The 25,948-nt window shown below is 44.1% G+C and overlaps 1 protein-coding gene and 1 long non-coding RNA gene across 2 annotated transcripts in view; one reads left to right on the top strand and one right to left on the bottom strand.

Annotated features, from left to right (window-relative positions):
* The window catches only part of LOC117979494 (uncharacterized), a 67,463-nt gene extending 50,027 nt beyond the window's left edge, over positions 1–17,436 (top strand). Inside the window, exons 2-3 of the long non-coding RNA XR_004670363.2 lie at positions 13,935–14,049; positions 16,336–17,436. This is a non-coding gene — a long non-coding RNA (uncharacterized LOC117979494). The remainder of the gene's footprint in view (positions 1–13,934; positions 14,050–16,335) is intronic.
* Positions 1–25,948, bottom strand: part of ASB18 (ankyrin repeat and SOCS box containing 18) — an 83,733-nt gene that overhangs the window by 37,077 nt on the left and 20,708 nt on the right. The window contains exons 2-3 of the mRNA XM_055109252.2: positions 23,637–23,759; positions 20,101–20,368 (exon numbers count right to left, since the gene is read on the bottom strand). Coding sequence (XP_054965227.1) covers positions 20,101–20,368; positions 23,637–23,759 — 391 coding nt within the window. The remainder of the gene's footprint in view (positions 1–20,100; positions 20,369–23,636; positions 23,760–25,948) is intronic.

Here is a 25,948-nt window from a genome sequence, read left to right on the forward strand (position 1 = left end):
AAAAACATATTGAACAAACATATTCCATTAATTAACATCTTTCAGCTTTTCTTTATATTGCCGCTGCTTTTCCTACTATATTAACCTAACTGGGGCTCTGAACAAGATCACCCATTGAGGGTTTCCCGGCTGCCCTTAAATCCATTTATATTTTTACCTAGAGGCTCTCAGTATTTTAAATTCTCCCTTTGGATTGTCTCGTTTCTACATCAGCAGTGTCTTGAGAAGTGGTCTGTCTTGAGTGAAAGATCTTTACAAACAAGTACAGTTTGATGTGGAGTCCTTTGGGACCAGGACTGGCTAAGGGAGGATGCAAATTTTACAGTCAGAGCGCTTCACTTTGCTTCCTGTTTGCTTCTCTGGGAGGAATTTTGAACAGTGCAGCAGGACGTTAGAAATCAAGGGTTCCTTCTCGTTTTGCCACTGAGCCTGTGTGCACTTGCAAACAATTACAAAACATTTTCTTCTTTTTAAAGAAAAAATTTTTTTAAGCAGCTCAGCCTCTCTAAAGAAGTCCACAGGGAAATATGACCAGTCCCCTTTTCCACGTGCACAGCTTATAGCTGGCTAATGGCCAGGCTTTTCCACGTGCACAGCCTAGCTGGCTAATGGCCAGGCTGCTATCTGCAACACAGATACCTTTCAGAGGAATGAGGACACTGGCCCACCCTATGGAGGGCTGTAGATGCTCTTTTCATTTTTAATGAAGAGCTTCTAATTGGCTAAACCTTGGCACTTTTTTAGAGTGGGCAATGGTTTAAGTTGCAGAACCACGGGCATGGGAAAGAAACAACAAATCGACTGGGGCACGTCTGCTGGTACACGGTGGCAGTCATTAAAAATGAAGGTGTGAGAGCCTATTTAATGGCATGGAAATACATTTGCAGTGGATGTGAACAGATCAGGTTACAAAATAGCACCGCTGTACGGTCCCATTTTGAAAAAGCTTAAATATATCTATGCGTATATGAAGAATACCAGAAATTGGCCGGATGTGGTGGCTCACGCCTGTAATTCCAGCACTTTGGGAGGCAGAGGCAGGCGGATTGTGAGGTCAGGAGATACAGACCATCCTGGCTAACATGGTGAAACTCCGTCTCTACTAAAAATACAAAAAATTAGCTAGGTGTGGTGGTGGGTGCATGTAGTCTCAGCTACTGGGGAGGCTGAGGCAGGAGAATGGCGTGAACCCGGGAGGCAGAGCTTGTAGTGAGCCGAGATCGCACCACTGCACTCCAGCCTGAGTGACAGAGTGAGACTCCATCTCAAAAAAAAAAAAAAAAGAAAAAGAAACCAGAAATTTTTCATTTTATTTTTTAATTGATTTTAATTTTAATTTTAATTAATTTTTTTAGAGACAGGGTCTTGCTCTATCATCTAGCCTGGAGTGCAGTGGTGTGATCATGGCTCACTGCAGCCCTGAACTTCTGGGCTCCAGCAATCCTCCTGCCTCAGTCTCCCAAGTAGCTGGGACTATAGCTGAGTGCCCCCATGCTCGGCTAATTTTTTTTTGTTTTGTTTTTGTATTGACAGGGTCTTGCTATGTTTCCCAGGCTGCTCTCAAACTCCTGGGCTTAAGTGATCCTCCTACCTTGGCCTCTCAAAGTGTTGAGATTACAGGCATGAGCCACCGTGCCCTGCCAAAAAACCTAGAAATTTAGAGGGCAATGTGTGTTTATCTCTGGATGATGGGCATAGTGGGAGCTTGTTTCCTTTTTGCCTGCATGCGTTTTTCAAGTTATCCAAAATAAGTCAAGGTGCAGTTTGATACAAGAACCACAACAGAGGTTATTAATGACAAAACCATCCCTACCTGCTGCAGCAACAGCTCATGGATCCTAAGAATATCCCTTTGGCTTTCCAGGTTCCCAGAATACGCTTGAAATTTCCATCCATCTGTTTAGGTATAAGCAGCATTTTGGAACGTATGTATGGCAATGCCCATGAGAAGGTGAGGAGAGGAGAGGCCTGGGCTGGCTGGGAGCTATTCAGTGATAACAATCGTGGTGACCTCTCAGACCTGACCCCAGGACCCAGGCCCATCCTTGAAACGCTATCATTTCAATCCCTCCTATCAACGTCACCAGTGGAAGAAATGGCCCAGTGGGGAAAGCTTACTGTTTGTCATTTCATTGCCTTCTCTGTATCAATGCCACCAGTGGAAGAAGAAATAGCTCAGTAGGGAAAGCATCCCTGAAGCCTTTGCAGGTCTATGTCTGGAACCCAGCCTTGGCTGAGCCTTTTACTCCAAGGCAAGATTTTGTGAGTGGGTTTCCTGCTGTCCTGATAGAAAGGCAAAAGTCAGAAAGGCCTGGGGTCAGGGTAGAACAGTCACCGTTGGGATCTAAGGGTAGAATTCCCATCTGAGGATGTCAGAACAACTTTGTCTTTATCTTGCAAGGATTAAGGAGACACCATGTTGTCTCAACAGCTTCTGATATGAAGCAACTCGGACAAACACATTCATCTCTGAGTCCCTCATCTCTGTTTTCGATAATGACTGCAATGACAGGCTGTTACAGGGGCCCAGGGTTGACAGCAGAAAGAAAAAGTAACTTGAGCCAAAAGGCAGGAGTTAATAGAGATGAACCCATCAAGGACTGTTGAATCAATGTCATTCCAATTCATGTCTATGGGGTGGGGGGATGTGGGACTTTGGCCACTCCCTGCACACCCTCCCATCCACCCTCCAGCACCTTCCCAAAGCACTGGCTTTTCCTAGTCCCTTCCCAGGGCACAAGGCCTGGAGGCCTCAGCCTGGGCTCTCCCACTGTTTCCTCCTTCCTTTACCCACCTGTCTCACCCACCTGCTCCCACCTGTCTCAGCTGCCTGCCAAGCCTCCATGCTCCCTGCACGCTCTGCCCAGATACCTATTCTCTCAGCCAGAGCCTGTCCAGGCTTCCACTCTCTCGTCTCCCCTGCCTCCTGATCACCCTCTTTATTCAAAGCCCTGGAAATGCTGCTTCTCTGCCTCCTGGTTCTGAACTGAAAGGTCTTTTGGATTCCCCAGTACTTGGCCTTTTTTTTTTTTTTTTAAAACAACTATTTATCTTTAGTCCCTGCAACAACTTTGCATTGTAGGTGGAATTTACAGTTGGGGAAATTGAGGCTTAAAAGGCCAGTGACATGCATAAGGCAGGAAGTGGCAAAGCAGAGGTCTCATTGCTTCATGAGGCTTCCCACTGTCAGTCACACACCCCTCCACTGCCCCTTCCCACTGGTTTTATTTGTTAAGCACCTTCTCTGAGGCAGGTTCTGTTCTAGGCGTTTTCCACAAGTTATGAGTGATCTTTTCATTCATTCAATAAGCAGAGAACATGTGCCATGCTCCTTTCGAGGTAAGGAGAAGTGTTTCTTCTCTTATCACTCCACAAGAATTCCTGGACAGACTCACTGACAGAACACTGAAGGCAGGGCAAGGCGACCCATGGACCTCATTCTACGGGGTGGCACAGTAACCAGTTCTCACCCAGTCCTCCTAGCTACCTGGCACGGTAGATGGCATCCTCCCTCATTTTTGGTGAGGAGTTCATCTTTGAGGTTTAAGCAGTGGTCTAAAGGGCAGGGCCCGGCAGAGGATGGTGGCCTTGCAGTCAGTGTGTCCTGTTTGGGATATGAACTCCAGCCCCCACTATCCAGTGGTGAATACAAGGACTCCACAACCACCAAAAGATGATGCTGGCTGAGCGATGCAACAACAACAACAACAACAAACAACTGCTAAAAATAAGGCTGCATTCAAGACTCAAACGTCACCTTTTGTGTGTGTGTGGGGGGAAAAGGACATTGCTTCTGAACATTTTGTTGGTAATGTTAAACATCTCATATGGTTTGGTTGTGTCCCCACCCAAATCTCACCTTGAGTTGTACTCCCATAATTCCCACGTGTTGTGGGAGGGACCCGGTGGGAGATAATTGAATCATGGGGGTGGTTTCCTTCATACTGTTCTCTTGGTAGTGAATAAGTCTCACGAGATCTGATGGATTGATAAGGGGAAACCCCTTTTGCTTGGTTCTCATTCTCTCTCTTGCTGCTGCTGTGTAAGACGTGCCTTTCACCTTCCACCTCCCCAGCCACATGGAACAGTAAGTCCAATAAACCTCTTTCTTTTGTAAATTGCCCAGTCTCAGGTATGTCTTTATCAGCAGCGTGAAAACGGACTAATACAGTATCTGTCTCCGTAAGTCACCGGAGTCCTTGGGCAATCCTGAGCTCCCTCTCCTGTTCTCCTTATGTGACTGCTCCTGGAATATCTTCTGACAGACAGAAGGGGTTGAGCACTACACAGTGTGTTCAGTGGGGGTAATGGGTGTTATGAGCTCGTCTTGTTGAATTACTGTTACTGCTGCTTTTCCTCCTCAGAGATGACACGGAGGCAGATGGGCTAGAGACATGTCCCAGGGGAAGGGTGGCTGCAGCTGAAGGCTGGGTCCCAGGGTGGGTGCTGGGCATGTGCCAGCCTATGGGGGCAAGGTTGTGGGGGAGCCTTGGGAGGAAAACAGAGCCGTGTTTTCTAACGAAGCTGCCGCAGGAAGGTTTCCTCCTGTGGCTCTATGCCCCAGCTGACTCCGATGAAGGACGGGGAAGCCACAGCTCCACGACTTTGATGGAGGAGCAGTTCCACTTTATTTCCCTGGACCTTCTGCTGAGGCTTTCCTTTGGGGATCTTCCATCTACCCCTTTCTGTTCTGCATTTTCTTTTCTCTCCCTCTCTCCTGGGATGCTAAGCTATGAGACTATCAGACATAAATGTTTACAATTGAAATGGCTGATGTGAATAGACAAATCCTTCAGGGTAGGAGGGCGACTGAGAAAAGAAACTGGTTGGCCATTTCTATCATCATGGTTTCCCTTGGAGCAATGGCTGCCAGCCATCTTATGTTTTTCTGAAGTGTGGGATGATTGCAGTGGATGATGATATTTTGGGCAAATTCTCTCCCCATTGTAAATGGAACCTTGGCAAACTGAAAAATGATTTAGTGAACAAGATTTGTAAAGTCAGCTCCACTGTGTGCCCCATGATATAGTTTGCATATTTATCGCTGCTGAAATCTCATATTGAAATGTAATCCCCAATGTTGGGGGCAGGATGGGGCCTGGTGGGAGGTGGTTGGTTCATGGGGGTAGATCTCTCACCAATGGTTTAGCACCATCCCCTTGGTGCTTTCCTCACGATAGCGAGTTCGTGGGTGATCTGGCTGTTTAAAAGTGTGTGGCAGCCAGGTGTGGTGGCTCACGCCTGTAATCCCAATACTTTGGGAGGCCGAGGTATGTGGATCACCTGAGGTCAGGAGTTTGAGACCAGCCTGGCCAACATGGTGAAACCCTATCTCTACTAAAAATACAAAAATTAGATGGGTGTGGTGGCACACACCTGTAGTCCCAGCTACTTGGGAAGCTGAAGGAGGAGAATCACTTGAGCCCTGGAGGTGGAGGTTGCAGTGAGCTGAGATGGTGCCACAGCACTCTAGCCTGGGTGACAGAGCGAGACTCCATCTCCAAAAAAAGGTGTGTGACACCTCCCATCCCTGTTCCTGCTTTCACTGTGTGGTGTACCTGCTTGCTGTTTGCCTTCTGCCATGAGTAAAAAGCTTCCTGAGGCCTCCCCAGAAGCAGATCCCAGCATTATGCTTCCTGTACAGCCTGCAGAACTGTGAGCCAATTAAGCTTTTTTTCTTATAACTTTCGCAGTCTCAAGTATTTCTTTATAGCAGTGCAAGAATGGCCTAATACACTTCACATGCCCACTAAGCAGCATTTGACTTTCTGGAAGCTTCATTCGTGTGCCTTCCTCAGTAAGGCATGCATAACATTTCTTTCTCTTTCTCTCATCCCCTGGTCCCAATATACTAGGTGAAGAGGAAGACCCAGTAGCATCAGAGTGAGAGGAAAGAAAAGGAGGAAGTGGAAAAGAAAAGACTCTATTAGCTTCTTAGACAGGGATAGGGGTGAGGTGGGGGGAGCTTTAAACTGGATGAGAGAAACATTGTATGCATGTAGGTATGTATGTATATTTTAATACAATAACTTCTGTGAGGTACACACGCAGAAATGCACAGGTCTTAAGAGCACAATTGAATGAATTTCAACAAAGGAATATACCTATGTAACCAATACCTCAATGAAGACATAGAATATTTCCATTTTGCCAGGAATTTCTCCTGTGTTTACCACCAGTCAGTCATACCCCTGTAGGCAACCACTGTGCTGATTTTTCTCACAGTGGGTTAGTTTTGCATTTTCTAAAATTTTCCACTTTTTTGTATCTGGCTTCTTTTGCTCAGCATCATGCTGTTCACATTCATCCATATTGTTGCCTGCATGGAGTAATTCATTCTTTTTTTAAATTGCTGAGTCATATTCAATTGTATGGATATACCACAATTTTAAGCCATTTTCCCATTGATATTGATGGACATTTGCATGTTTCTATTTTTTGACTATTATAAATAAAGCTTCTATGAACATTTTTGTATAAGTCTTCCTGGGGACATATGTTCCCATTTTTCTTAGGTAAACACCTAAAAATGGAATTACTGGTAGGTATGTATTTAACTTTGTAAGAAACTGCCAGTTTTCCAAAGAGATATCATTTTACCCACCCAAAACTATGTATCAAAGTTCTAGTTGCTCCCTGATCTTGTCAACATTTGGTGTTGTCAGGTTTTTTTTTTTTTTTTTTTTTTTAGCCATTCTAATGCATGTGAAATGGTGAATATTTATTTGTGGTCTCATTTGCATTTCCTTGATGATTAATGATGTTGAGCACCTTTTCATTTGCTTATTGGCCATTTGTATGTTGTTCATAAAGTGTCTGATCGAGGCTTTTGCCCTGAGTGTAAAGTTTTGATTTGGCCTGGACTGGCTTTTGGATATTAAAATGGGACTTGCCAAGTGACCAGAAAGCTGAAGAATGTACCTGGGATGCCATTGAGGGGCAGGGAAGGGGACACACTTGTAACACAGCATGTTTGGAGGGAGGTGGCCAGAGATAAGTGGAGCTACTTCCTGATTATAGACAATTTTTGGGAAAAAAAACTTCAGTTAACAAAGGAGATGCAATCTTTTAGCATTGTTCTCACAACCTTTGGCTTTGGGTCCTGGCTCTACTGGTTTCCGTTCCGTGCAACCTTACTGGCATAACACGGACTCTCTCTGAGCCTCGGTTTTCTAATCTGTGTACCATGCCTTGCAGGCCTGAGAGGCTCGGAGGAAATAAGACATTTGCACATGCTCAGGAATGTGTGACATTCTGCAAATATTAAATCATCTATTGGGTGCCGCCTCTCTCTGACATCTCATTCTTCTCTGAGATCTCATTCTTCAGTATTCCTCAAGATGCCTTAAAGTCCTATCAAACAAGACCATGTTCTTCTCTCTACTTGAATAACCAATCAGTCACTCACCTGGGATGTGGAAAGAATGTATTGTTTTCTGGATTATGTATCAATGCCTGTGAGCCTGGCATCTCAGGCAGGTGAACTTCCTGTTCTTAGGTGGAGACTACTGGGTCCCCCCACCCATAAGATAATTAGCTGCTTTTATAGATCCAACTCCAGCTCATGAATCATTTTTAATTTATTTTTTGTTTTTTTAAGACAGAGTCTCACTCTGTCACTCAGGTTGGAGTGCAGTGACATGATCATGACTCACTGTAGCCTCAACTTCCTGGGCTCAAGTGATCCTCCAGACTCAGCCTCCCAAGTAGGTGAGACTACAGTTGTGTGCCACCATGCCTTGCTAATTTTTGCAGAGATGGGGTCTCACTATGTTGCCCAGGCTGGTCTCAAACTCCTGGGCTCAAGCGATCCTCTCGCCTTGGCCTCCTAAAATGATGGGATTACAGGCAGGAGCCACTGTGCCCACATGATTTATTTTTCATTCAGTTGAATTAACACACCTGGGACAAATAAGTAAACTTGCATGCTTTTCATTAATAAATTCCATGAGGAAAGCAAGTCATTCTCACTTTTGTTTAAATCAAGACAGCTATAGACAAGAAAAAGAATAGGCGTCAACACATTCTTTTCTTATTTTAATTATCTCGAATAAAAAAGGGGTCAAGGAGAGGAATCTGATAATAAATAGGGCGAGGCTGGCATGCAGGCTGCTAATGTGAACACAGTTACTTTACTGTAACTTTTCTTTTTGGGAAAATCTCTTCAAAAGGCTCCTAGATTAAAGCTCTGATATCCCTTTCAGTGTGTTGAATTCTGAATTCTGAAGCTTGCTGGTTGGAAGGAAGCACAGGTAATTTTTTTTTTTTAATCCCAGGAACTCAGAGACTCAAAGGTTTTAAAGTCCTGTGCCCATGGCGAATTGCCAACTAAAAGGGGATGGAGCAGAACGGGGTCCCTAGGTGTGGAGACCATTGTCATCAAGAGTCAGAAAATGGAATGGCTCTGTATGTAGGTCAGCGACCCCCTCTCTACTGTGAGGTAAAAAAATTAAGGATGACCTAAAATCTACTGTGTTTAAAAAGATTGCAGAGAAAGTAGCTCTTTCTTGTCAAAGTGATAATGTTTATACTACCCGAAGCCAGACCTCCTCAGAGTATGACTTTAGGGGGACTCTTTAGAGCTGAAAAGCCATGGTCAAAACCTCAGGCCCTTTCGACATCTATTAACTTTTTATCCTTCAAGGTAGTTGGCTGTGTTATTGTAGAGGTGTTCAATGGGACCTGCCAGCATATTCCATTATCATCATTGATATTGAAGGGATTCTAAGTCAGCTGTTACAGAGTTCTGCCTGAAATGCTGGTTTATTCATCACTTATCTTAAACTTTCCCCCAATAATCCGGATTTAAATAAGTCAAGAGTGTCAAATTAAACAGCCAAAGGGAAAGACTTCCATAGAGCGACACAGAGAAGAGAAAATGAAACAAGAAAGAAGAAAGAGGAGGAAGAAGAGGAAGACGGAAGAAGAGAGATTTTTTAAATCCCCACTTTAATAAAAAGACATTTAAAAAGTCCTTATTAAACAATGGCCTGGGCCTGTATGATTTTTGTAAAACCAACGGAAGCCAGGATATTAGATTCTATTGTTCAGTGTGTAAGCTGAGTGGCTCTGGTGGTCTGCATATGGCCTCAGCTCCTTATGGTGTCCAAATGTAAGCTTGTTGGCTTCTCTTCAGCAGTGTTGTAATGATTCACAGCATTTTGTGTTTATTTTGTGCTATGATTGGGTGCTGCATTCTGATTTCTTAGTAAGAAGCAATATTTTTCTGATCCTTTAAAGTGGGAGAGGAGTTGGGGCCCAAGGTATGAAGCAGACTTGATTTTTAAAAACCTTTTTATTTTTAAATTATTTTAGATTTTCAGAGGAGTTGCAAAGATAGCATAGAGAGTTTCTGAATACGCTTCACCCAGCTTCCCCTAAAGTTAATATCTAATATTATTATGGTATATTTGTCAAAACTAAGAAATTAACAATGGTACAAGACTATTAACCAAACTGTTGACTTTATTTGGATTTTACCGTGTTTCCCACAAATGTTCATGTTCAGTTTTAGGATCTAATACAGGATACCATGTTGCATTTAAAGAACTTAATTTTGAACAAGAGAATAATAAATATAGCCATGCATTTTGGCAAGGCGGGGAGGGAGGAATGGTGAATACTCTGACTTGGAATATCATCAAATGGGTTATATTTTCCATAGGAACATGTTATAATGGGGAGTTATGTTCTTGACTAAAGACATTATAGCAAATAAATCATAAATGACCAATAACTATGGAGATAAAGGAAAGAAACATCAAGTCCCCAAATGAATTTGAAATAGTAAAATATAGTTTCAATTCCCATAAAAGAAATACAGTGATTAGACATGAGGCCCCAACAATTGCAGTCAGCACCTGCTCCTTACTATATGCTAGGTGCTCTTCTAAGCAAATTAGCTATAGTAATTCATTTAATTCTCATAACCATCCTATGTAGTAGGCTCAATTATCAACCCTATTTTACAAGTGAGAACACAGAGACACAGAAAAATAACTTGTCCAATGTTGCACAGCTAGTAAGTGTTGGAATTAGAATTCAACCTGGGCCTCAAATGTGGTAAAATATCTATGTGTAGATATAAAATTGTATAGTATGAAAATGTGATCAAACTTGAATGCAATCAATACACAATTGAATAATTTTGCCTCTTTTCTTAGTATGTAGAAAGACTTTTGCAATTGATTTGGTTGGCTTATGTCCTTTAATGAAGCTGATGCTTCTTTCTGTCTTAGAAACTTTCTGGTAGAAATCCACTGGCATCCCATTCTTAACCTCCGTGCATACAATATATTTGACATATTCTGGTCCAATGTTTGACACATTGCCATAGCATTACCTTCCTCTTCCCTGAAACTGCAAGCATTTTGAGGGCAGGGACTATGTCTAATGCAGCCCACCTCAGCCCCTTACAGGGTTCAATAACTGGTGATTGAATGCTTGCAGGAATGGAGTCAATATTGGTTGACCTTGAAGCTGTGTGTTTCAAAATAAATGGAATTTCTATAATTTTTTCCACAAGATGACACCTTTTTACATCCCAGCAAATCATCTATCAGATGAGTCAAGAACAAAAATTGGAAGTGAATGCAAGGTAGAAATTAATCCATGTCTAATGAATAATTGGAAAGAAAACCTCCTGGTGGAAAGTGGAGAATGCTTGTAGCCAAGGACAGAAATGTGTCACAAGGTTGGAACTTACTCCCTAATATGATTGGTAATATTGGATTTCTCAACCTCCCAAAGGGCCTCTGGGCTCTCAGGCTGAGGATTCTATGAAGGGGACCCCAGCAGAGCCTGGTGAGCTCTCTGAGTGGAGGAGACGGCACTGGAAGTCTAGGGATGCCAGGACAGCTGGAGTTTGTAGGGTAGGGTGCTGGAGAGGAGAAATCTTCACACAGAAAGAACTTTGCAGAGGGCCCCCTTGATTATTCAGCTCAATACCAATTAGTGTGTGGACATGAGGAAACTACCTAAGCTGTGGAAAGAGCCACCTGAAAGGAAGGATTAGAACCGACTGAAATATGTCAAATATTTTGTGTGCATAGAGGTTGAGAGTGTGGGCTGGTGGATTTCTACCAGAAAGTTTCTAGGACAGAAACGGTGCAGTGCTCATCACATGCACAGGTTCAGGAATAGTGGCTGTTCTCAGCAACCGAAGTGTGAAACCTTATAAATAATTAGGTATGGAGAGAGTACCAAAAAGAGTTGTCTCAGTAGCAGAAAAAAAAATTAACTTTAGACTAGCCACCGATTGACTTCTGATTAATAAAGCTTAAAGGCAAGAACCAAAAGGATCAAACTATTTCCAAGTAACTTTACATTCCAGAGCAGAGATCAAGAATATTGACAGGAATACAAAAATATCAAACACCCAATGAAATGTAGAGAAAAAACCAAAAAATCAAAAGTGACCCAGAGGCTGGGGGCAGTGGCTTATGCCTGTAATCCCAGCACTTTGGGAGGCTGAGGAAGGAGAATCATTTGAAACTAGGAGTTTGAGACCATCCTGGGCAGCAAAACAAGACCCCAACTCTACAATAAATAAATAAGTGATACAGAAATGACACAGGTGATAGAATTAGTAGGCAGGGCCATTAAAACACTTGTTATAACTATATTCCACCTGTTTGAAAAGGTAGAGGAAAGACTGACCATGTTAAGTAAAATACAGAAATATAAGTCCTAAGATTGGAATTCTGAAATTGAAACTACAATGTTGGAGATAAAAATATAGTGGATAAGGTTCATGGCAGATCAGGTATTTCAGAAGAGAAGATCAATCAATCAATCAGAGAGAGAGGCTGAGCAAAATGAACAGAGCATCAGTGAACTGTGGAACCATCTTAAGTGGCATAGTGTATGTGTAATTGGAGTCCCTGAAGGAGAGTACTGGTTGTATAGAAAAAAATGTGAAGAAATAATTGCCAAAATATTTCCAAATTGGATGAAAAGCATATAAACCCACAGATCCAAGATACTCAATGAATCCCAAGCATAAGAAACATAAAGAAAACTTGCCTGGCATGGTGGCTCACACCTCTAATCCCAGCACTTTGAGAGGCCAAGGTGGGCAGATCACCTGAGGTCAGGGGTTCAAGACTAACCTGGCCAACATGGTGAAATCCTGGCTCTACTAAAAATACAAAAATTAGCTGGTGTGGTGGCATGCACCTGTAATCCCAGCTATCTGGGAGGCTGAGGCAGGAGAATCATGTGAATCCGGAAGCAGAGGTTGCAGTGAGCTGAGATCATGCCACTGCACTCCAGCCTGGGCAACAGAGTGAGACACCATTTAATAATAATAATAAAAAGAAACATAAAACTACATCAAAGCACCTCATAACCAAATTGCTTTAAACCAGTGATTAGAGAAAATCTTAAAGCCAGATAAAAGGATATTTATTAGCTATAAAAGAACAAAGATGAAACTAGGAGTTTGAGACCACCCTGGGCAGCAAAACAAGACCTCAACTCTACAATAAATAAATAAGTGACACAGAAATGACACAGGTGATAGAATTAGTAGGCAAGGCCATTAAAACAGTTGTTATAACTATATTCCACCTGTTTGAGAAGATAAAAAGGGGATAGCAGATTTCTCATTTTAAAAAATTTAAGTTAGAAGACAGTAGAGTTATGGATCTAAAGTGCAGAAAAAATAAGAAGAAAATAAAAAACCAAACTGTCAGCTCATAATGCTCTACCCAGCAAAAATACCTTTCAAATACTCAGGTGAAATAAAGACTTTTTCAAACATACAAATACTGAAAGGACCCATTACCATTAGACATACAGTGCAAGAAATGTTAAAGAAAGCCCTTCAAGCAGAAGGAAAATGATACTAGATGGAATCTTGGAGCCACACAAATAAATGAAGGGAAGTGGAAATGGTAACTATATGAGTAAACATAAACACTTGTTTCTTATTACTTCAATATATTTAAAAGAAAATCCTCTGTTTAAACAAAAATAATAGCAATGTATTGCAGGACTTATATATAGAAGTAAAATGTACATTACCAATAATAGCACAAAGGCCAGGAGGAGAGAAATGGAAGTATACTGCCATACAGTTTTTATACTACACATGAAGTAGAATAGTATTACCTGAGAGTAGAGTGTGATAAAATAAAGATGTATACTGTAAACCAGAAAGAAATCACTTAACACAACAAAAAGTTATATCTAGTAAGCCAAAAAAGGAGATAAAATGAAATCATTAAAAATGTTCAGAATAAAAGGTAGAAAGGAAGATAAAGAAAACAAATAATAGATGAACCAAATAGAAAAGAAATAGACATTTGCTTTGAACCTAACCATATCAAAATTACATTAAATGTGAATGATCTACACCCAGTTAAAAAACAGAGACTGTCAGATTGGATTAAAAAAAGCAAGACTCAATTATAATCTGCCTACAAGAAGCCCACTTAAAAAATAAAGACACAGGTAAGTTAAAAAATGAAAGGATGGTATGGTAGGCAGTCTCTAGCATGGTCCCCCACTGAAGTCTATCTTCTGGTGTCCATGCTCTTCTCTCCTCTCCTTGAGCGTGGGCAGAACCTTTGATTTGCCACTAACCAATGGACTATTGCAAAGGTGACAGGAGGTTGTTTTGGTGAATAAATTACAGAAGATTGTAACTTCCATCTTGCAAGCAGATTGTCTCTATTGTCTTCTCAGCTTGCATACTTTGATGAAGCAAGTTTCATGTTAGAGAGGTCCACATGACAAGTGCTATGGTTGAAATGTTTGTGTCCCTCCAAAATTCATGTTGAAACTTAATTCCCAATGTAATAGTATTAAGAGGTGGGTCATTAGGAAGTGATTAGGCCCTCATAGATGGGATTAGTGCCCTTATAAAAGGGCTTAAGGGATTAAATTTGCCTCTTCCATTTTTTCTGCTTCTCTGCCATGTGACAATGCAGCAACACAATGCCATCTTGGAAGCAACACAGTGCCATCTTGGAAGCAGAGAACATGCCCTCACCAGACAATGAATCTGCTGGCAACTTGATCGTGGACTTCCCAGCCTCCAGGACTGTGAGAAATACATTTTTATTATCATCACCCCTGGCTAAGAGTTCTCGCTATGTTGCTCAGGCTGGTCTCAAACTCCTGGCCTCAAGCAATCCTCCAACCTTGGCCTCCCAAAGTGCTGGGATTACTGGTGTGATCCACTGCACCTGGCCTAGACCAAAGAATATTACTAAAGATAAATAATTTCATAATGATAAAAAGGTCAGTTCTTCAAAAGGACAGAATAATGCTAAGCATTTATGTACCTAATAATAGAGCTTCAAATTACTTGAAACAAAAACTGACAGAACTGCAAAGGGAAACAGACAAATCCACAATTATACTTAGAGAGTCTGACACTCTTCTTTCAATAACTTGTAAAACAAGTCCAATGAAAATCAGCAAGGATATAGAAATATTAACACAGTTAGGCAATTTGATTTAATTTACATTTATAGAATACTCCATTGAACTACTGCAGAATATACATTCTTTTCTAGTATACATGAAACATTTATCAAGGTATAGCATATCTTGGATCATAAAACAATTCTCAGTAAATTTAAAAAGGACTAAAGTCATACAAAGTAAATTTTCTAGCCATAATGGAATTAAATTAGAAATCATAAGATATCTAGAAAATCCCCACATATTTGGAAACTCAATAACATACTTCTATATAACCCATGATTCAAAAAAAAAATTAGGAAGTATTTAAAACTGATTGAAAGTAAAAACACATATTAAAATTTGTGGGATTCAGCTAAAATAGTATGTAGTGAGATATGTATAGCACTAAAAGCCTATATTAAAAACCATGAAAGTTCCTGACTCAATGACATTAGCTTCCACCTTAAGAAACTAGAAAAGAAGAGCCAATGAAACTCAATGTGAGCAAAGAAAGAATAATAGAGAGTATAGTGGAAATCAGTGAAATAGAAAAACAATAGAGAAAAACAATGAAACCAAAAGCAAGACTTACTGGGGGGAAAAGAAGACAAATTCTAGTATCATGAATGAGAGAGGTGATATCACTATAGAATCTACAGCTCTTAAAAGGACAATAAGGAACAACTTTATGGCAATAAGTTAAACAACTTAGCTGAAAGAGGTCAGTCTCTTAGAAAATACAAACTATTAAAGCATTAAATAAAAAAGAACATTTTTTTATTTAATGTTACAAAAAACATTACAAGTTACAAAAAAAAGAAAGAATCTGAGTAGCCCTATAGCTAGTAAAGAAATTAAATTCATAGTTAAAAACCTTATTACAAAAAGACATGTCCAGATAGCTTTACTGATGAATTCTACCAAACATTTAAGGAAGACATAATTTTATACAAGGTCTTCCAGGAAATAGAAGAGAAGGGCATACTTCTCAAATTATTTTTTCTCAAATTATTTCTGAGACCAGCATTACTCTGATGCCAAAACCAGACAAAGATATTACAAGAAAATGAAACTACAGACCAATATCTTTCATTAACATAGATGTGGATACTAAATATTTTTTTCAGCAAACCAAACCCAATAATATATAAAAAAGGATAACTCCTCATGATCAAGTGTGGTTTATCCCAGGAATGCAAGGTTGGTTTAACATTTGAAAATTAATCAATATAAATTATTTTATTAACAGACAAAACTTACACCTTATGATTGTCTCCATATATGCAGAAAAAGCACTTGAGAAAATTCAATATTAATTCATCATACAAACTGTCAGCAAACTAGAAACAGAAGGGAGTTCTGTATCTCTGAAAAAAGGAATCTGCAAAATTTTACAGCTAATATCATACTTAGTGGTGAATTAATGTTTTCCTTAGGATCAACAGGAACAAGAAAAATTATCTGCTCTCACCACTTTTATTCAACATTGCACTGGAGGTTCTAGCCAGTGCAATGAAATAAGGAAAAGTAATAAAAGGCATCTAGATTGTAGAAGAAGTAAAATTGTATTTATTTGTAGACGACATGATTGCTTACAAGAAATCCTATGGAATTCTACTAGAACAGTGAGTTTAGAAGGGTTATAGGATACAAAGTCAATATACAAAAATAAATTATTATAAATTTCATATAGTAGTTACACACAATCAGAAATGGAAATTTAAATATACAGTTGACAACAGCATCAAAAAATGAAATAATTAGGGATAAATCTTACAAAATATATGCAAACCTTGTTCCCTAAAAACTATCAAACACAGCTGAGAAAAGGAAGAAATAAATAAATGGAGGAGTATATTGTGTGCATGATTTGAAAGCCTCAATATTTTTATTTTTATTTTTCTCCAAATTGATTTATAGATTTGGACAACATAACCCAGGAAGCTATGTTGTAGAAATGGATGAACTGAATCTAAAATTCATCTGGAAATGCAAAGGAGCTAGAATAGCCAAAACAACTTCAAGAAGGAAGAACAATGCTTGAAAACTTATACTACCTGACTTCAAAATTTATTATAAAATTACAATATTCAAGACAGTATGGTATTGGTGTTAAAACAGGCAAATAGAGCAATGAAACAGAATAGAGATGAAGGGGGATGGCTCTGCCATGGCACCCTGGTGACCCTGCACATATCCACATAGGCCACAAAGCAAAACTGGAACCACTACTGAATCTACGTCTTGGTAGAACACCTGGATACTCCTGGGTTGGAAGCTTGTAAGGAGTTGCTATAAGACCCTTGCCCCCTCCCCTGGCTATGTCCCCTAGGAGGCTGCTATGAGATGGTTTCTCAATGCCTTCTGGATCCTGAGGAGGCAGGGACCTTCCTGCTTCAGCCCCTTCAGAATAGAGATACAGGCTATGAACCTCTCAGCTCTGATCTAGGCATGGCTGCTCAGAAATGGGGTACTCTTCAACTTGCGTTGACATCATCCAGCCCCTTTTGTCTAGGTGTTATCCTTTTTGGTGTGTGGCATAAAGATTGTGAGGAGCCAACACCACTGGCCACTCTTCCTTTCACTCTTTATGTAATAGAGTGGCTCCTCACGTCTTCACCAGGTGAACCAGTCAGACCTTGCCCTGCTTTGCACATGCTTGACAAGAGAGCTCAGAAATAAACTCACGCATATATAGTCCATTCACTTTTGACAAAGGTGCAAAGACCGTTTAGTGGAGAAAGGAAGGGTTTAGATTCACAAATACTTATTTTCGACTAACAATGCTGGAACTGTCAGATATCCACATGCAAAAATAAATAAATAAAAAAGCTTCAATCCCTACCTCACATCATATTCAGAAATGAACTCAAAATGGATCACAGACTTAAATGTAAAATGTAAAGTTATGAAATTTCTAGAAGAAAATATAAGAGAAAATCTGTATGACCTTGGGTTAGGCAAATTTTTTTTTAGATATCATAACCCAACCTAATCCTTAAAAGAGAAAAAATGGATAAACTGGACTCTATAAAAATTAAGAACTTATGTTCTTCAAAAGACATTGATAAGAGAATAAAATCTAAGCCAGAGACTGGCAGGTAATACTTATCAATCACATATCTCACAAGAGATTCATATCTAGAATATCCCAAGAAACCTCAAACTTAAATAAGAAAACCAACCCAATTTTAAAAATGGGCAAAAGATTTGAACTGACACTTTACCAAAGAAGATACAGTCATGTCCCTTATAACAATGGTTTTGGTCAACAACAGACCACATATACAATAGTGGTTCCATAAGATTATACTGTACGTTTTCTATGTTTAGATACACAAATACTTCCCATTGTGTTATAGTTCCCTACAGTATTCAGTACAGTAGCATGCTGTCCAGGTTTGTAGCCTGGGAGCCAGAGGCTTAATCATATAGCCTAGGTGGGCAGTAGGCTATGCCATCCTGGTTTGTGTAAATATACTCTATGATGTTTACACAATGATGAAACAACACATTTCTGAGAATGTATCCCCATCGTTAAGCGACAAATGACTGTATGTGGATGGCAAGTAAGTTCATGAGACAATGCTCAACATCGCTAGTTACCAGGGAAATGAAAATCAAAACTATAACAAGATATGTGTACACACCTATTAGAATGTATACAATTAAGGCCTGACCATACCATGTATTGGTGAGGCTGTAAAGCAACTGGAACATGCAGACATCGCTGGTGCGGATGTAAAATGGTACAACTTTCAAAACTAGTTGGGCCATTTATTAGTTATTGTTATTATTATTTGAGACAGGGTCTCAACTCTGTCACCCAGGCTGGAGTGCAGTGGCGTGAACATGGCTTACTCCTGTGCTCAAGCGATCCTCCCACCTCAGCCCCCTGAGTAGCTGGGATTACGGGTGCATGCCAACATGCCTGGGTAATTTTTGTATTTTTTGTAGAGATGGGGTTTTGCCGTGTTGCCCAGGCTGGTCTTGAACTCCTGGACTCAAGTGATCTGCCTGTCTCAGCCTCCCAAAGTGTTGGGATTACCGGCATGAGCCACCGCACCTAGCCTAACAGTTATGTTCTTAATCATACCGTGTGACCTAGGTATTTATTCAAAATACATAAAAGCATATGCCCATTCAAAGGCTGGCACACAAATGTGCATGATAACTTTGTTTGTAGAAGACCCAGACTGGAAACAATCAAATGTCTCCCAACATCTGAATGGATGAACATAACATACTGTGGTTCATCCATACCACGGACCGCTACCCAGGAATAAAAGGAATGAACTACGGACACACACAGCAACACAGATGAATCTTAAAATAATGATGTCGAGCGAGAGAAGCTAGATAAAAGACTGCAGATTCCATTTATACAAAATTCTAGAAAATTCAGACTAAGCCAAGTAATAGAAAGCAGATGCTAGGGATGGAGAATGAGAAAGGGGCCAGTGGGAGGGAGAACCGTGGGCACCGTGAGGCCACAGGGGGAATGATAAATATCTGCCCTCCATGGACTGCGGGGTGTTGCACGAGTGTATAAGTCTGCGGAATTTATCAAATTGTACGCCTTAAACACGTGCCGCTTGCTGAATGTCAATCACACCTCGGTAAAGCTGCTTTTAAAGAGCATTGCTAGAACCTTGTTTCCTTCCTCATTCTCAAGACTGGCGGGGGTCCACGTGGCCCTCTGAGTCCCCCCTCTGAACTCAAATGACCTTTCTTAGGTGGGTCCCCTGCCTGAGTCCCTGAATGCCCAGCAGTCCCGCCTGCCTGCGTTGCTGCCCCTGCTGGGCAGGACATCCAGGCAACTTTGACAGTCGGTGGAGAAGCAGCAAGGGCGATGCGGTTTCTGAGAGCCGCGCGGGTTCCCAGCTCTAAACGTGGGCGACTTTCCTTAATCTTCCCCCAGAGACAGAAGGCCATGCAACGACAACTCCAAGGGCAGGGGCTGGAGCATTTTGACTAACAGAAATGTCAGGATGACACAATGCAAGCCGAGAAACTCCACACGAGTCCTGTGCAAAGACACGTGGCCCCGCTGCCTTTCCGAGACCCGGAGCACCCGCTGGGAGGGCGCTCTCTGGGGACGCGGGCTGCGGGACCCCCAAACCCCGCGCCCGGGCGCGAACTCGCTGCGCGGCCGCTGGGCCTCCCTAGAGGCCGGCACAGCTCCGCTTCCGAGCGGGCCTGGAAGCCCCGCCCGAGGAGCTAACCATTTATGTCACACTGTGACAATTATTCTGCATAAAATTATCATTAAAAACCCTAATTTTTCAGCCTCCAACCCCGCCAGTGGCCTTTTAGCATCCCCGGCGACGGCGGCTGGGCTGTGATCACCGCGCTCATTACCTCGGCGTGGCGCCTCCCGCGCGCGCTCGCAATCAAGCGCTAATTAAACCCGCGGGGGCCGGGGCCGGGGCGCGGGGCGAGGGCCGGGAGGTGCCAGGTCTGGGGTCCCGGGTCAGGGATCTTGGATCTGGGTCCCGAGGCAGGGGCCGGGGTAGGGACGGGGCGGATGCGGGTCTGGGGATCCAGTGTGCAGAGTTAAGGGTGCAGGGTCTGGGTCCGGGGCCGGGGGCTGGGACGGAGGCGGGGTCGGCGGTCTCGTGGGGGGAGGCGGGCGTCTGGTCTTGGGGCGGGGCGGACGCCGCGGGCCTGTCCCGAGGTCCTTACCCGAGCGAGGCGGCCGTGCGGCAGAGGTGCAGAGGCGCCAGGCCCTCGGCGCTGAGCAGGTCGGGGTCGGCGCGGTGCTGCAGCAGCAGGCGGACGCAGGCGGTGTGGCCCCCGAGGCAGGCCTCGTGCAGGGCGCCGCGGCCGCCTGGGCTGGCGTCTGGGTCTGCGCCGCGGCCGAGCAGGTGTCGCACGCAGGCGGTGTGGCCGTGGGCCGCGGCGATGCACAGGGGCGTGGTGAGCTCACGCTTGTACTCCAGGGTCCAGAGGCCTGCGGGGAGGGAGGTGGGATGTAAGGTCAGGGGGAGGTTAGTTGTGGTGGTGGGCGGTGTTCCTTAAGGCCGAAAGAAAGTGAAGCCGTCTCTTAAAGGTAGGTACCAGGTAGGCATGTAGGGAGAAGAGGATAGAATCAGAGACGCACACAGAGACAGAGAGCAGAGAGACACACTGGGAAGAGACAGGCGTAGACAGAGGAAGAAATACAAAGGAGAGACTGAAGGCTAAAACCGAGCTAGAGAGATGGGGCGCCAGGTATTGAGAAGCAAGAGGATTTTGCCAAATACGGGGGTGACTGGGAAATGGGGTCAGTTAAAAGCTGTCCAAGCAGGGTGCACGGTAGGCGAATTTAAGTGAGGAATTCACGTGTTCCAGGCCCTGAGTTAGGGCAGCTTGAAAGAGGAAAGTGGGTTGTGGAATTTTCCCGAATCCAGCACTCCCTTAGCTGAGCTCCAAACTTGTCCCTTTATCATTAAGAAGAGACAACAGACAAAACAAACTGACCCACACATCACCAAGGTTGTTCAAGAAAAGGACTCAGAGAAAGTTTAGCTCTCTTGCAAGTGGCTGAGTTTTCAGAAGCACACTTTGATGTGGTGGTCCACATTCAGCACAATCCTGGTTTGTTTCTTTGCGCTTTTTAGGGGTGTGTATGTGTGTGTGTGTGTGTGTGTGTGTGTGTGTGTGTGTGTAGGGTTGCTCTTTCTTGAGGGATGAATGGAGCAGGTGCTATACATTTTTACTTCTCTGAAAACTTTGGCACTTTCAAAAAGCCCGTGGAAGGTTGTTAGCGGCCAGGAGCGCTCGTGGAAATGGGGGATGTAGTCCCTGGTGAATACACATCAAGGGGCAGGATTTCACATGGCAGGAAGGCCTTCTGATAATGATGGAAGAATCGATACTGTGGCTGTAATGAGCCGCAGAGGAGACCCTTTTCACGGGCCACCTCCTTCCCAGGACCCATGCTGAGCAGCCTTGAAAGTCCATTCATTAATTACCTACCCGCATGTGGCGCCGAGTTCCAGCCGCCCTGAGTCCCCGAGGCCCAGCCTGGAGCTTGTTGTGCACTCAGTGGGGGAAGGGGGGCCTGTGGGACTGGCATGGAATGGTGGTGGCCAGAGGCCCCAGGGACATGGACCTGCATGGGTTTGAGCTGCCCTTCCCAGTGAAGACCGGGTGGGATCTGGAGGGGGTGATGGAAGTAGTCTATCTACATTGTTATCCCCGTGATAACAATAACCTACATTCCTGCAGGTGCCAGCTCTTGGTTTTTTGATTCGATTTGTTTTTCTGAGAGATGAAAGCTACTTACTGCCTTCTCTGGGGAATGCTAAATCCCCAACCCAGCCCCACCCTACCCTAGCGCTCAGTAAACCCACCCTGGATTCCTGAGTCTTCTCAGGGACTGATGGGAAGAAGCCATAGGTGGGGATCTAGCTCAGCCACAGTGTGGGCCAGCACCGTCTCCAGGTCCTTGGCGATGCAGTCAGGAAGCCTGAATCAGCTTTCTGTAACTCCCGCCCTCTGGTCCCAGTTCTGCCACCAGGAGGGACATGAATTAAGGCTTCTCTGCATGTGGTGTGTCCCTCTAAGCATCAGCTCCCCCATGTCAGTGCTCTCTATGACTGTGGGCTGGATGGGCTAGCATTCCATCACGGAGGGGCACTGAGATGGTGGCCACTGGAGACCTGCTCCGTGTACTCAGATCAATCCCTTCCCCACCAGGGGAGCTGGAATTGGCCACTGGGAAGTCTTTTCATGGGAGAGCACATGGGGCCACTGCTTTCAAACAGGGTCTGGTCATTTCTGCCGCTGGAGCTGCTGCAGGGCAGTCAGGTGTCTGTGCCGGAGGAGGCTGGAATCCAGGCAGCCTGAGCTTGCCTCCCTCTCTTCCCAGCCTGTGTGGAGGCCTTGGGCCACTACTCACTGTCCGGGCTGCCGTTTCCTCAGTACCAGCCCACATCCCTTTGCTGTGGGCGTGCTCCAGTATCCTGTCGTCCAGGTGTACCACAGGACAGCAGCAGAACTTAGGGGTGGGAAGATTCGGGAGGGAAAGAGGAAACTGATTTTGGATACAGAATGTGCAAATGATGGGTGAACATGACTATCTATTTGAAATGTGACATTTGTGTGTGTGTGTATGTCCAGGGCTGCAGTTGGTATTTTTGGTCTGGGATAGGTGAGGGAGAGGAGGCCCAGAAGGGGTCGGCTGCGACATGCAGCCCCAACAGGAACTGCCATTTGCCTTTCCTGCAGCCCCCACCGCCTCACTGGTTGGCAGGAGCTGCTCGGCCCTCTGACAGTGTTTTGAGTTTATTCTCTTCTCCCCGTGTGAGGTATAAACAGAACTGTGTCAGTTCTTTGGAAGCCAACCTCTCGCATTCTTTGCCTGCCAGAGCTTACGAGTCAGGGACATGGGACACTGGCCACCGGCCACTGACCTCAGATTCTCAAATCCCATGGTCTGGCAGAACTGCTGTAGATTCCAACGCTTGTGAAACTTCTTGGTAAATATGTTGCATCTGAGCCGGTGGCGGGTGGGGTGCCCAAAGCAGGGTGCCAGCCGAGAAAGCCCCAGATGCAGCATGGTGGTCAGCAAGTGTCTGCACATCCTGAGTGGGCAGGGGGAGGAGGGGACCTCTTTCCACTTGGGAGGTCTGCTTGTCTGCCCAGCACACAGTGACCATGTTCAGGCAGCAAGAGCACCTGCAGACATGTATGAAGTCAGGACCTCTGGTTTCTTCCTTTTTCCTTCCCCATTCTTGGGATTCCCCAGATTCCAGGAGGAGGATCTACAGAGAGCCCTGGGGTCCTGCCTCTACTGATGCTGGCTGTGCCCCTGCTGTAGCTGTGGCATTTGCAGATTCATAAAGGACCTCACACAGAGCTGTGTGCCAGAGGCTGCTCCGGGCGCAACTGAAGGAGAGACTTTCCTTCTTCAGCACCCACCTCCCTGGCTGCCAGATGCAGGCACGGGCAGCTCCGCACCTAAACCAATGCTCCTTTGTAAAGACAAGAGGCACACCCAGCGTCATCGGATAGGCATTCCCACCAATCGCTGCTTTGCCTTTCCAACTGGATCTCTTATAGACCATCACCTAAAACCTACACTTTACTGTGAGCAAACTTCATCAGATGTCCTTTTCTTGTGTACGTTAAACCCAGTGCCACTGTGCCCAGTCTACACACGGGAGCCTTACATTCCCGGAGAGTATTAGTAGCCCCTTAAAAATAAATGACTGAGCTTTAAAGAACAAGGGTACCTGATAGTCCAAACGTGGCTGGAGATTTCACCTGCCATTCCATCTCATCCTTATTGATCTCAAACACCACGTTGGCATCCTGGAAGAACTGGTCCATGAGGGGCTTCAGATGGTCCAGGTCCCCTGCGACCAGGGCAGTGTGGTACTCCTGCACCGGGGACCCTGCTCTAGCTTGAGGCTCCTTCTCTGTCTTTTGAAATATTTGAAGTTTTCCTCTCACTGGCCCTGGCTGTCTCTCCATTGTGATGCCATCGATTTCAGAAGAGTTCTTCAGGAACAGGAAAGATGGTCTTATGGAGTGTGAGCTATTTCTATTGTCATTACTCAATTGTCATCCAGTTGGGGCTTGATGGTGGTATATTTATAACTCCTGTGGGCTCCGATGTGATAATGGTTACTTGATATGACCAGGGGCATGTGAGCACTGGGATGCCGCAGTACTCAGCCACCCCCTTTGTGATGATATAGATGCTAACTCTGGAGACAGACACATCTGGATAGCTCCAAAGCATCTCTCCATGCACCGAGGGCAGACTCCCAGCACACATTTAATTGTGATGGACTCATTTATCCTGCTGTTGGGCAGATGATTCCCCAATCTTAAATAGCATTGAATTTACCTGTTTATGTGGAGTAAGTGACTCACTTACAAAAATTTGGTGACCAGAATACTTAGCAAATAAGTAATATCCTCTCAGATTTTTTTTTAAAGTACTATATTTGGAATCTGAAAATAAAAGTCTTATGCTCAGAGGAAAGAAACAAGTATTTATGAAGCACCCGATGTACACCAGTTGCTTTTTAAGTATTACCATATTTATTTCTTTACTCCCAATAACAACCACATGAAGGAAATAGCATGGCCACGGCCGCTTGGCAAGTTAGCAGCTGTGCTATGATTGGAACCCATGTGCGTCTATCTCAAGAGTCCATCCTCTGTCCCCCACGCCACTCTGCTGGCTTCCAGTTGCATCAGGTAGGACCTACTCAGAACTGGGCCAGCACTGTCAGGAGCCACTTTCCAGAGAGGCCTCTTGGCTGCCCAGGATTTAGTCTCTCTCCAAGCGAAGGCGGTGCCAGGTAGCGGGACCTACTCTCAGGGTGATAGGGCTGAAAGGGTCTGTCTGCTGTCACTAGTTGGCGATCTCCACTCCCAGCTCTTGTATGGTTTGGGTGCTATGAATTGTTTGTACATTTATAAATAGTTAGGAAAAATCAAAAGAATAATAATATTTCATGATACTCACTGCACCCTCCACCTCCTGGGTTCAAGTCATTCTCCTACTTCAGCCTCCTGTGTAGCTGAGATTACAGGCATGTGCATATCACCACGCCCTGCTAATTTTTTTTTATATTATTTTTCGTAGAGATGGGCTTTCACCATGTTGGCCAGGCTGGTCTCAAACTCTTGATCTCAAGTGATCCGCCTACCTCAGTCTCCCAAAGTGCTAGGATTGCAGACATGAGCCACCGTGTCTGGCCAATCCCAGCACTTTGGGAGGTCGAGGTGGGAGGATTTGTTGAGTCCAGGAGTTTGAGACCAGGCAAGATAGCAAGGGTCCCCCCATCTCTACAAAAAAAAAAAAAAAATTAGCTGGGCGTGGTGATATGCACCTGTGGTCCCAGCTATTTGGGAGGCTAAGGTGGGGAGGATCACTAGAGCTTGGGAGGTCGAGACTATAAGGAGCCATGATTGTGCCACTGTACTCCAGCCTGGGCAGTGGAGTGAGACCCTGTCTCAAAAAAAAAAAAAAAAAAAAAAAAAGGGCTGGGCGCGGTGGCTCACGCCTGTAATCCCAGCACTTTGGGAGGCCGAGGCGGGTGGATCACGAGGTCAGGAGATCGAGATCATCCTGGCTGACACAGTGAAACCCCGTCTCTACTAAAAATACAAAAAATTAGCCGGGTGTGGTGGTGGGCGCCTGTAGTCCCAGCTACTCAGGAGGCTTAGGTGAGAGAATGGCGTGAACCCAGGAGACGGAGCTTGCAGTGAGCCGAGATCGTGCCACTGCACTCCAGCCTGGGCAACAGAGCGAGACTCCATCTCAAAAAAAAAAAAAAAAGAGTAATTACTACCTGAAATAAGTGAAGCTTGTCTTTCTCGGTTTGAAGAGTGTCTTTTTGCTTTTTTTCCCGTCCATGTTCTCTGTTGCCATGACCAGTGATGAGCAGATGTGTGTTCCAAGGGTTGTGGCCACCCTGAGGATGTGTGAAGGAGGCCCCACTGGACACTGAAAATGACCAGGTTCCAGATAAGTGTCTCTGGGTGTTAGGAGGCTCCATAGGACAGATGCAGGGTTCCCAAAGACATG

This window comes from Pan paniscus, chromosome 13, assembly GCF_029289425.2.
Source record: "Pan paniscus chromosome 13, NHGRI_mPanPan1-v2.0_pri, whole genome shotgun sequence".
Lineage (NCBI taxonomy): Eukaryota > Metazoa > Chordata > Mammalia > Primates > Hominidae > Pan > Pan paniscus.